General features: G+C 26.9%; 1 protein-coding gene across 3 annotated transcripts in view; it reads right to left on the bottom strand.

The window, feature by feature from the left end:
* The window catches only part of LOC132946068 (BAI1-associated protein 3), a 170,892-nt gene that overhangs the window by 64,023 nt on the left and 93,767 nt on the right, over positions 1 to 13,102 (bottom strand). For all 3 annotated transcript variants that reach the window (XM_061015891.1, XM_061015892.1, XM_061015893.1), the window contains exon 3: positions 11,785 to 12,161. In XM_061015891.1, coding sequence (XP_060871874.1) covers positions 11,785 to 12,131 — 347 coding nt within the window. In that variant the 5' untranslated portion in view covers positions 12,132 to 12,161. The remainder of the gene's footprint in view (positions 1 to 11,784; positions 12,162 to 13,102) is intronic.

Raw genomic sequence — 13,102 nt, 5'->3', positions numbered from 1 at the left:
GAAAAATTTAAAAGCCAAGGAAAGTCTCACATACACTTCTTTGTTCAATCATGTTTATAAGATAGTGACTGGGAATATATGTCAAGTGTATGAGCACCACACACTTTTAAATTTTTCATCAATAAATTTTTCATTATTTTTAAGTACAGAGAATTATTTTTGTCTTTTTAGTGCAATTTTTAAAATTTTTTTTTAAATGTTTTTATGGAAAAGTGTGTTTTTAAAATTTTTTTTTTTATTTTTTTATGATATATACATAAAATTACAACTGTAATTGTATATAATTCAAATTACCTTTTATTATTATGTTGGTTTTATGAATAGTATAAAAATGATTTTATTGTCCATGAATATTGTTAGGTTTTCTTTTTCTTTATTACTACTATCAATTTTTTACTATATCGTGTATATCGTAATGACGTCATAACTTTTTTTTAAAATTGCCGACAGCGACGATAATAATAGTACTAACTGATAATAATATTTTATAATATTTTATAGGAATCATGAGAAATTCTCCCATTGTTTGTGTAATCGTATAGGTATTGTGTCGAATACTGACTCCAAATAATAGAAGCGTGTATTAATCACTGAAAACGTAAATCACAATTATAATAATACGATCAGAGTTTATGTCAATATTGTATAGCGCCGGTTATTTCTTGAGGTTAATGGTGATATAATTACGTTCAAACAATAATATAATAGCAGCGGGTGTATTATAATAGGTATGGAGAAGTGAAGAGGGCCCTCATGAATATGCAAATAAGATCGAAACAAAACGGATGTTGTTTCAGCAACGAGATCTAGTACTTATTTACACTACGTTTCTCGGCATCTGCAACTAAACGTCTTCAGCGAGGAAATACAATGAACATATCATCATATCACTAAACCCTGGTGTTTCATACTGGCAATTTTGATTATAAGCAGACGAGGAGAACAATACATCGAGGGCGTAAGTGACTGGGAGGCAGCTAGAAGAAATATAACATTGTTATAGATATGGAAATGGTGTCAGTCATCGTGGGTGAGTATGAGGGTGGATATATAATTCATCAGATGATTATTAACAGGTATTTAACAGTAGTGTCCGACGTACATGTCATGGACCCACGGACCTACAACACTAGTGGTATTTAATTACTAATGACCTTATAAATTTCAAAAACTCATCAAAAAATAATGTTTTACGCAACAACATCTAATAAAACGTTAACTATTAAGACCGAAATTCACTTTACATCAAATTGTATTCTGTACGTTGATTTTGTAACATCTATAATAGTATAATTATGTTTACTTAGATTTAGTTGGTTTGCTAATATTATAACTTTATAAGTAACAAATAATTAGTATAATATTATAATGTCATAGTGTTTGTTGTGGTATTCACAGAGGTTTTTGTTTAATGCATTATTATTATTATGATGATGATGATGATTGCTATTAGTATTATTATTATTTTTTTTTTTTTGATTTGTTTTTATTGAGCTTGAGCCGGCAAATTAGGCCATTAGCTGTTTTGTTTGTTTGTAGGTTGTTAGTAGGGGGAGGAACGGTTGAAAACACGTTTTCGTATGTGTGTCAAGGATTCGTTGCTAAAAATCCCGGTTGGTCACCCATCCGGGAACTAGCAACGCCGGACTTAACGTACACTCAGTGCGTTTCCGCAGTTGAGTGTACGCACTGCGCCACACCAATCCACAGTATTATTATTATTATTATTTATTGTAATGTGATATTATAGGATCATGCACCATGCACACATTATTATACGCAAGTTGTAGGTGTAAACGAGTAATAGCAATAAAACTCTGATTTCACTGATAAATGTATCTACATATACGAACTGCACGCTAGTAGTAAAAAGTACCTAAACTAAATTCTATAATTGTATAGGTAGTGTTTTTTTTTATGGCAACGATAGAGGTACTGCAGTCACTGAATGTGTATCTTTTTTTTTAAACAAACTCTTGTAAGTTTCACATAATAAAACTTTTTTTTAGTTTACATATATAGGGTGATTTTTTTTACCCACTTTTCACGGTAAAATTATAGCATTACAAATTTATTAAATCATATTTTTTATTATGTAGATACCCACAAAAACCGACGGAAGCCGCATCATAACGTGACTAAACTTTAACTTAAATTTTACAAACCTCTCTCTCTCTCTATATATATATATACATAATATGGTATAAGTTGTAATATTATATTTGTGTATATTATACGTATAAATAACGTCTAATCAACGATTCCATAAAATAATCAATAAAATAGTCACGTTACATCTTAAGTCATCAAATTCCATGTTTGTAGACTTAAAGTCGGTATACTTAACATTTAGAAAATCAATACCTGAACGATTGCATAACTTTACATCATACAAATGTGTTTAGCGAACTTAAAATATCACCCTGTACTTATATGTTTTAGACACGGGGACCAGAAACTTATTTGATAGAGGTACGGGATTTATTTATTTATTTATTTAAAGGAGTTCATATGATTGTGAATATCGTATTCCTTTTTTTGAACGCATGCAGTATGTTTTTTTTTTATTTACAAATGCGATTTATTATCATGCATATGTATAATAGTTGGAAAATCTGAACGAAACGAAGGCAGTATAATATTGGTTTCCACAATGACGTGCACTTATTATTATTATTATTATTTTTTTTTTTCGTCAGGAAAACTTTTGAGCACTATTAATAATAATAATATGTTACGATTTCACATTGAATTTTATTGGAGTGGAAATTGTATCTGTAATTCGTGTAAACAGATTTTAAACGCATTTTAGTTAGGAACTAAACACAGTTAGTTACAATTAAAAATAGACTACGAAATGATACCGTTTCAGTGGACCAATTCCAAATTTGATTTATGCCTATACAGTATACACCTTTCAGAATAAAAAATAATTTAATGACGCAATATTTTAAAAATAAAATGTGTGAGATGTTGTTTATCTACGACTTATCAATTTTAATATACATGCAATTTGTGTTAAATAATTTACTTTACTATATTATATACAGTTGTCAATTATGTAATATTATATTTTGCAGGTAGGTAATAACACAATTTGTTTGCAAACAAAAAGTTTAGAATGTATTTTTCTTTATTGAGACAATGATATATAATGGATTATTTTAATTAATAATATTTATTAACTAATAATGAAAAAGGTTATTACTAAACAATTGCGTAAAGTAAAATGTATTTATTTAAAGGAACCCAAAACCACGTAACAATTGTTTATGTAACATTATTCATTTTTATTTTTATTTTTATAATTGCAACAGTATTATAAATACAATCATTTAATGTTTATGTTTTCGTGTCAATGTATTCGTATAGCTGCTACGAACACTCATAATTATTTAAAATAGTATTATTACTTGCTACATGCAATATACCATTTTAAATTATATTAGGTTGCTTATATCACGTGTTGGCTCTTGACTAAACTCCCTTTATTTAAAATTTAAATGTATGCTTAAAATTAAGAAAAACATTTTCGTTTCAATATTTAATATTATTTAAAATGTAGATTGTCGTTCAAAATTCAAAAGTTGATAATATATTAATACAAAAAAAAAAAGAAATAGAAAATAATTAATTAGGTAGGTACTAGGTACCTACTTCATGTATTTATTTTTAATTTAATACCTTTAAAAATAACAAATTTACTACACAATCGTGTAATGAAATAGGTACAGTAAATGTGCATATTATTTTAATATAATATACTTCAGTTCAATAAAATGTAGAAATAATCTTGTAAATTCACATAGTGTAAATTCAAATTATGAAACTTGCTGAATCGAACCATTTATTATTAGTTTAGAAAATAAAAAATAATTTTTAAATTAAAAATGTAAACTGTAACATTTTTTACAAATTGATCGTTAAGCTGAAGCATTCAACCATTAACAGACAGGTGCTGGAAATATACTTTTGATATTCGTATTTTGGCCCGAAATTCTGGATTGAAGAACAATTTATTTAAATATTGTACCATTGAGCATAGTATTTTCATTATTAGACGAATGGTCGCTAAGCTGACTGAACATTAAAATCTCAGTTGAAAATTGCACGCCCGTCGCGCAATACTTCAAATTCACGATACAACAAAGAAATGTAGAATTTATCGGTCAAGAACTGCAATGATGTAAAGTGTTACTGGATGAGTGTGCAATGTCTTAAATTCAAAAGAACTTGAAACTTTTAATAGTTTGCTAAAAGATTTAGGAGGAAATTATTGCACAATGGGTAAAAGTAGTTTGAGATAGTGATTTCCGTCAAACTTTACCGGTAATTCGAAGAGGAGCACCAGCATCACCCTCCCGGAAACAATCATATTTATTGAAAGATGTCAAATAAATATCATTAATATATTTATACCTATAGGAATACATTTATCGCAAGGACTTTTTATGGAAGGAATTTCAAAACATTTGTGTAAATAGAATCTCGTTTTACATTATTTTATACTCTTATATGCATAATTTGTACTTTGCATACAACAAAAAATAATACCCTTCACTATGAAATAATTAATTTAAAAACTGGAGTCGTTGAAAACGCTGAGTAGGTACTTAGAAAAATATTTTTATTAATAAACAACAGCATTAGAAACAATGACAACAAAAACGGCAATGGAAAAATAACAGTAATGCGATGCGAGGTATATTATAATAAAAATAATATATACATTTACATCATAAATACGTAATTTAGGAAATTTAAAAGTCTGTAATAACAAATTTTAAATAATAAAAATATGATTTATGAAGTACAGGGTCTTGAGTTTTGAGACGTAGGTATTCCACTTTATACACTTAACATTTACTATATAAACATCAGAGTATAATGATTAATAATAATACCACAGCTTAATTTAAAAAAATTTTATTATAACATGAATGTCTCATAAAATAAAAAACATACGGTATTATGTTGTCAATATTGATGGCACATCACAATATAATATACTTTTTTTTGCAAACAAGGAATTAAAATGGATTAAAAATAAAACAAATAGGTACATACACTGTTGAAATATAACTATAGTTGAATAAAAGTATAATTTTCTTATTTTTTTAAATAATTTTTTGGTATTAATGTTTTTAGTTTTTTTTTTCCAATTGATTTAAAATAAATGAAGTGTTCGTCGAATATTATACAGAACTAACGAGTTTTCATTAAATATAGACAATAGTATTAAATACTTACATGTTTGCAGGAGAAATGAATAGTATAGTGGAAAGATTAAGTAATAATGTAGGTAACATAAATGTGCAAGTGCAAATAATGCTTAAGTGCCACTTCGAATATTACGAAGTTCATTTGTTCTCTAGACACTTATTTTGCAAATAATTCCGAATGAATCAGATTTAAAATGTTTAAGTACTTTTTCTGCTGAGGAAATTAAACGTCAGGAAGTAATATTCGAATTTTCAACATTGAAATGTGCATTTATATCGTCACTATCGATTTCATATTTCTGTGTGGATATTAAAACTCGTTATTATACTATTCTTATTCTTTTTTTCCAACCAGACGAAATTAATTTTTTTTTAATAATAACTATCTGATTGTATTTAAATTTTAAGTATAAATTAAATTTTTCCTAGCCGATTAAAATCTAGATAATATCAAGGGTTCTATAACTGAACCCCAGGTAATCACTATTTTTTTTATGTACAAAATATATTTATTTTTTCTAAAGTATAAAAGAGATTACTGATTTCGTATTGAATAGTTTACTTATTTTTCCTTTTAGTCAAAGTATTTCGTGGAATCTTAATCATTTTATAAATATAAACGTACAATGTAGTAAATAAATTACCATCCGAGTTGAGCTACAAGAACAAATTTCATCTTAAACATAATATGTTTTTAAGAATGTCTTTAAAAAATATATTTCTTACTGCCCATGTAATTTGTATTACAATTTACAATCGAGAATATTCTTTAAAACGCTCAAACTAGGCATAATAATATTATACTTATATACCTAACTAATGCTCATAAGTAACTATTCTAAGTACCTACTTATGTAGGTAATTCTTACCTTCAAGTATAAACCGACGGAAACACTCCCTTTACCCTCTTCACTTGTTTTTAAATAGAAATGTGGCTATATTATGTTTGAAGATAATAATACATTATTATAAATGACAGTTTTACATCATAAATAAAATAAATGAAATATAGTAATTATGACATTCGCATTTATATAAATTCTATAATTTCCAAAGCATTATAGCTCAATATTTTCTAAAACTACTATCAGCTACTAATTGCTATCAGCTCCTATGATCCTCGGTGCATAAATTTCAATAGCTTAGAAATTACTCCTTCAAATTTCGATTTAGTGCATCAACATTTTCATAAACAAAAATTGCTTAAAAATTTATAAAAAAAAAATATAATATAATACTCGTTTGAAAAAGAGAAGTTTGTATAACCATAAGACATTTCTAAAGTGGTACAAACATTTAAAAATTTTAAGTTTGCAAACACTAATAATGATGCTTCTTTAGTTTTATTTAAAATTAAATTAATTGTGATTTATAAAAATCATAGTTTAAATAATTTGAAAACTTCTATATTCTTTTTAAATAATAAATCAAATTTATTATTCATTGTATTTATTATACAACTAAACAGTAAATATGCCTACCTATTCATAATTATTTCATTTTTCCTTTCAGAGGAGAAGTAATACATTGAATAGTTTTAAAAGTAGAACGGATAGACAACTACGAGTGTCATACTTCCCTCCTAAGCCGAAAAACAGTAAGCAACAATGTAATCGTTTTGACAAATATTTTTTTTCCGAACTATCCTTTTGTTTTTAAATAAATTCTCCTGTCGATAAACTCTATGATACCTTTTAAAACCTTAAAACGCATACACGTACTTTTAGTTTAGTAGTGAAAGACATCAATATTATTTTTTACCGGAGGAATATGCAGTTTGAGTAATATGTATGCAATGTGCATTGTCTAATAATTAAATATATTAAATGATAATAACTCACTGATTATGAAAGTAATTTTTGTTCCAAATAACGAGTTTTTCGATAAAATAAACTCATTTTTATATTTTGCGCTTTTCACAGGTGCGTGGTATCAAGGTTTAAATTGAATCAATTATAATAACTACAAATGATGATAGGAAAATTTCAATTTCAATCTATATGATCGAGTAGAATACACAAATGATTAAACGCAAAATATGATGAAAACAAAAACAGAAATTAGTTCTATATTGCTTACAGATATTTTCTAAGACATAATTAATTTTTTTTTAATGTTTTTTTCATAATACTTGGTAAGTAGGTAATTTTTTTAGGTATACAAAAACGTTTTTACTTTAATTCATTAACGACATTAAGACTATGACTTTTGAACTCAACTTCATAGTTAGGTTGCCTAATTTGAAACGTTTGAAAAAGTAATTATTGGCATATTTGCCATCTATATTATTTGGGTATATTCCTCTATAGTATATAGTCTATAATCTTCAAAAATTAAAAGTCAATTATATTTATATATTATATAATATTTTTGTACATTCGATTACCAACGGTTATGTACAACATACTCATGAAAGTTAATACTGGCCAGGTCAAAATTCATAAGAATGAAATATACGTGAACTACCCTTTAATAAATTATTCATGATGCTGTTCTAGACATTTTTAGGCGTCTCTGATTTCAACAGTGTAAATCCCTAGGATATTTCTTGATGAATATAAGGTCAAATGTCTGGTCTATTTCAGTATTTCATACAAAATATTTTTACCCTCATCATCAATAGTTAACACCTTCAATACCAAAGAGTTGTTACACAAACGTGATAGGTACTTGGTTGTAGTATAAATAGCTCACAATTAGTCTAAATATTCTTTAAATGTTATTGTATATATGAATAAATATATACATGATGGCAAATTGTTTCAAATTTCTATGAATTATAGATTTGTAATAAAAACATAATAAGTCATGACTTAAAATATGGTTTTATTAAATATTACATATTTTGTATTGTATTAATTGCTGTATAGAAAAATCAAGTTTTAGAATTGTTATTTGTTATATGTTTACTGAAATTACATAATATTACGAACTAACTTATGTATATTATTCAAATCACTTTTATTACATTCAAGTTAAATTAGTAGAAATGCGATGAAATAAAATTAATATTTTTTTTTATAAAATATGATTTCATGAAGTGGTGTTTAAAGTTGTAATGCCGTATAACAATATCACGTAAAGAAGTTATTCAAATTCTCTGTACTCAAATAAATCGTTTGTTTCCATCCATTTTTCAAATAATTCACATTTATCAAAATCTTTATAATAACGAATTTGAAACCACCTTGTAGATGTTCTAGGGAATTATAATGAAGATTAAGTATTGTCTAACTAGAATGAAGAAAATTTGAGTGATGTTGATTATTAAAGTCTCAGGTATGATGTAAATTATATTTTGAAACATATATAATTTTTCATTTTAATATTGTTATTATAATGAACACTGTTAGATGGAAGTATTAAATCAAATAACAGTTATTAACACTGCAAATTAAACACAAATAATGTGCTTGGTACTTTATAGGTTTATATAAACTTGTATTTTAGTTGATTTAATAATGTTATAGTTTTTATTTTTTACATTAAATTGTAGTATGACATTTAATCCAGTAATTACTAAACTTTACTTTTACTAACTGGTTGAATGTATTTTTAAATACACAAAAGGCTAAGTGGTGAATGGGTGAAGTATTAAAAATTTAAAGTGACTTTGTCAACATTGAAAATTACACAAGGCAATGTATTAACGCCTTGCTTTGTAAATAGTAATATTGGAGTTATAGTAATATTTTGCTCGTACATTTTAGGCATATTTTAAAATGCTAGTTTTCATTATATTTATAACAAAAGCTCTTTGCATTTTTTAACATTTACTTATTATATTCTACTTGATTGAACGCAATTGAAAGAACTACAAAATACAAATACGTCGTTGTCTAAACACTCTAAACGATTATCACGTCATTATACTTATACAGAAAATAATAATCAAATTTCTAAGATAGATAACATGTGTGTTCTGTTCTTAATACATACAATTAAATACGTTTACTTCAAAACATACTAATATAAATTATTGCAAAATATATGAATAGATATAACTAAATACAAAATAATTTGTTTACTATTGGTCAACACATACGTTGTACAAATGTTATAATGTGTAGGCTGTGCTGAATATACATTTTTATAACTTACTTCAATATAATATTATGAGGTAGTTTAATAAATAAATAAACTTATACATCCGACAACATTTTTTGTTCTAATAATTCAATTACAACAACGACTTGACTAAAATGTCGCTGCACATACATTACTAAAACAATGAATAAGAAAATAAGAGGAACAAATAATATATGCTAAAGTTAATAATATAATGAATACCTTCTAAATGTCTAAAATAAAAGGATACATTCTTCAGGTTAGATTTAACTTATTACATTCGGGAAAAATTCTCGAATAACAATATATATTCTAAGAAGGTTGACAAAGCTAATATATCTAGCTTTTTAATGAAATCTTATAAACAGATGAGCCTCTAGACATTTGAATACCTTGAGAAATAAATAATAATTAATGCTTATTAAAAATAAAATAAAACCGTTTTATCGAGATCGATTTAACCATCGGTCTTGGGTGAAAAAAAATAACGCTAAGTACTATTATATAGTTATTATAATCAAATAAAAATCATAATATGTTAAACAATTGTATATATGTAATTTGATAGGGTGAATATTGAATGAGTTTTGTATTCATTCCGTAAACTCAACTATATTCGAAGTCTCTATCCAACATTAAATGCAACATATCGTATTAAAAATAATATTCAATATATTATTTTGTTCGAGCTTGTAAACGTCTTACTCTTGTCACATACTGTAATAACATTTAGAAACATCTGATCAAACTAAAGGCATTAACGAAAATAGAATTCCTGAAAACAAAATGTCATACATTATGATAAACATCTATGCCATTAAATACAATACCACGTATAAACTGATAATACAAACACATCCGACAGGTTAACTGACTTGTGTTTGATAAGTCTCACGTATGGAAAAGTGGAATATTTCACTACCCTACACCAAGTTGTGAAGTGATCAAGACAGATGATTATTTTGGAAATGATGATGTTTCCCCTAGTATTTTGAATAAAAATATGACTGATGCCTATAGATATTATAATTTATCTGCAACATTGAGAGTATATTATAATGTAGCTAACCACAATAGACCATTTTTTTATTGTTTTTAATTTATAGAGTCGTGTAGCCGAGTGGGTACGTAAATAAAATATAGAAGCAAACACTAATCGGCGGTACATCGATTGTATCATAAAAACTTAATTAGCAGTGCAAACTAAATTATTATATTTACAGATATCTATGTGATCACCGTCTAAATATTGACCAGGCTCGATGTACACAATACACAGTTGGACGGTCCCACGTGGCATCATCAGTTCAAAAAAATCGACTAAAATCTTCAACAATTATTAATGAAAAGCACGATCCATATCGTTGTATAATCTCTAAGAGTTAACTAAGTGTCATAAAACTAGAAGGTATATTATGCTGTTTTCATAAAATCAATACACATTTTAGATCACCGGTCTCACATCACGGTTCACTCAGATGGTGTCAGAGAATTGCGATTATAATGTCCGTGGCTGTCGGTAACGTATAGGTAATGTAGTAATGTATCATTCACTCAAAGACTGTTTGTTTCAGTTGTGTACATTTCAATAGATCATTATTATCTTAAAGTGGTTTCATTGAAATTATCTTATTCAACCCAACCAAATAGTAAATCATAGAAACATCGATGATATAATATATTCGATGCGCATAATGAAATAAAACCTGACATAATATATTATCTGTGCCGTGAAAACATTCAAACGCCCAATAAAAGTGAAATAGAAATAGGGCGAGAGTATCAAAACACTTTTCAATTAAACACCTATAACATTAAAAATTCATTAAAAACGACTCACTGCGTTCATCTTTGTATGCGTGTCATAATGTGTTACATGCGAAAAACGTATTCCATACACAAACAATAATGGTGAACGAAATACATAATTCAGTGGAGTCGGCTAACGAGACTCAACGCATATCCACTTTCTATTCATTTTCTTGGTTAATCAATAAACGTAATTTATTGTTAAACATATTTCTGTACCTACTGAATATTATTTTGAGTAACATTCTTTTACGCATATATATATATTGTAATAATATAATAATACATTGCATTCGACCCTTAAAATATTACCGTAATACAAACATTTAATTTTAGAATAAAATAAATGGACAATAGGCAGTAATATTCTCGTATTCTCGACTCGTGTTGTAAAAATAAATAAAAATATTCTAATGAATTTAGAGATTATAAGATGAACACCGTGTACGCATAATATAATACTATAAATTATTTAAATGTTGATACTATTAAACTTCAACAACAACCCAAGGTAGTATATAAATATGTATCCCACTGTTTTTTCAAATTCATTTTTTAATGTTAACATTTTTGAAGTGACATATCGAACCGTTTGTTTGAAATGTATACATTGTAATATTATTATACTTTCATTTGTTGTTGGTATCATGACGCGCTTTGTATTTGATATTTTTTGACCACTTACCCCGATGATGCGGTTTGATCGATTTCTGGCCACGAGTTTCTACGCCTGCAGAAAGCCATCGGATTCCTGGGCTGAGATATTTGTCTGAACGACCCGGTCCGCCTGGGTCCCGATGACCTGACACAACTGCCACCATTGCCTTGAGGTGTCACGATTCGAGGTATACCGCTAACGCTGCCTGTACTTGCTGAACGACTCGACGTGGCTGTAGATGCAGCCACCACAGCTGCAGGCGCATCGTCTCCATCTGGTCCCGATTCTTTGGATAGCGAAAATCGCTTTGGACTCAAGTTCAAGTTTGCCACACTACTGGTGACTATTTGATGAAGGGACGAAAAAAAGCTCATTTTGTTCGATTTTGTATGTATCACTTCATTCTGAAAAAAAGAAATGCATAGTTGATATTTATTCGTTATTTTTATTTACATGTTGTGTACTCTAGACGTCGTGTACAACTATAATAGATAATAGCAAATCTAGTTTCACATATTTACAATCATAACTGTTTCAACTTAGTCAAATAATATCACAAATACATTTGTACGATAAATACAGGAAATCATAATAAGGGGAAATTTCATTAAGAGATTAGCACACCGAATCAAATAATTGAGATATTAATTTATAATTTTAATTAAATAAGCCGTGAGTATAAAGTTTTATACGAATACTTAATTAGAAAGCACTAATATTGTAATTCAACGTTTTTTGGAACTATATGTTCACTTTACTTTAAACTTAAGTGAATTAGAAATTAGATTATATAATAATTAATACATTATTCCAATATAATAGAAATATTAAAATATATATATGTACTTCATAATTTATTTATGTTTAAGAGAAAATTAATTTCAAATACGAATTTTATTAGATTACAAACACTTGTGATGAATTTTCATACATTTTAAATTATTTTAGTTGGTATCTAAAATATGGTTTAAAAGTTTTTTTGAGCAGTTCTAAAACACATTTTCATATGAAATAACAATTATCTAAAAAATTACATATAAAATATGTATATGATTTACTATTAAATTAATAGGGTAAATGGGAGTATAATTTTTTTTTACACAAATAAAATATTTCTTATCTCTGGCTTTTCTTTATTTTAGGTAAGATTAAATATTATGTTTTCTCATTTTTAAATAATTGTATAATAATTATATTGTTCATTCATTCTCCATTTCTCCATAATAGAAAAAATAATAACACTTAAATCACGGTTTGTGATTGGTAAAATGTATATATTTTATTACCAATTGTATATCATAAAAGAAGACAAACTCCTCTTCTGGTTCCCGATATTTTATGTGGC

Source organism: Metopolophium dirhodum, chromosome 6 (genome assembly GCF_019925205.1).
Source record: "Metopolophium dirhodum isolate CAU chromosome 6, ASM1992520v1, whole genome shotgun sequence".
Lineage (NCBI taxonomy): Eukaryota > Metazoa > Arthropoda > Insecta > Hemiptera > Aphididae > Metopolophium > Metopolophium dirhodum.
The sequence above is the reverse complement of the archived record's forward strand: the minus strand, read 5'-3'. Positions and strand labels throughout refer to the sequence as shown.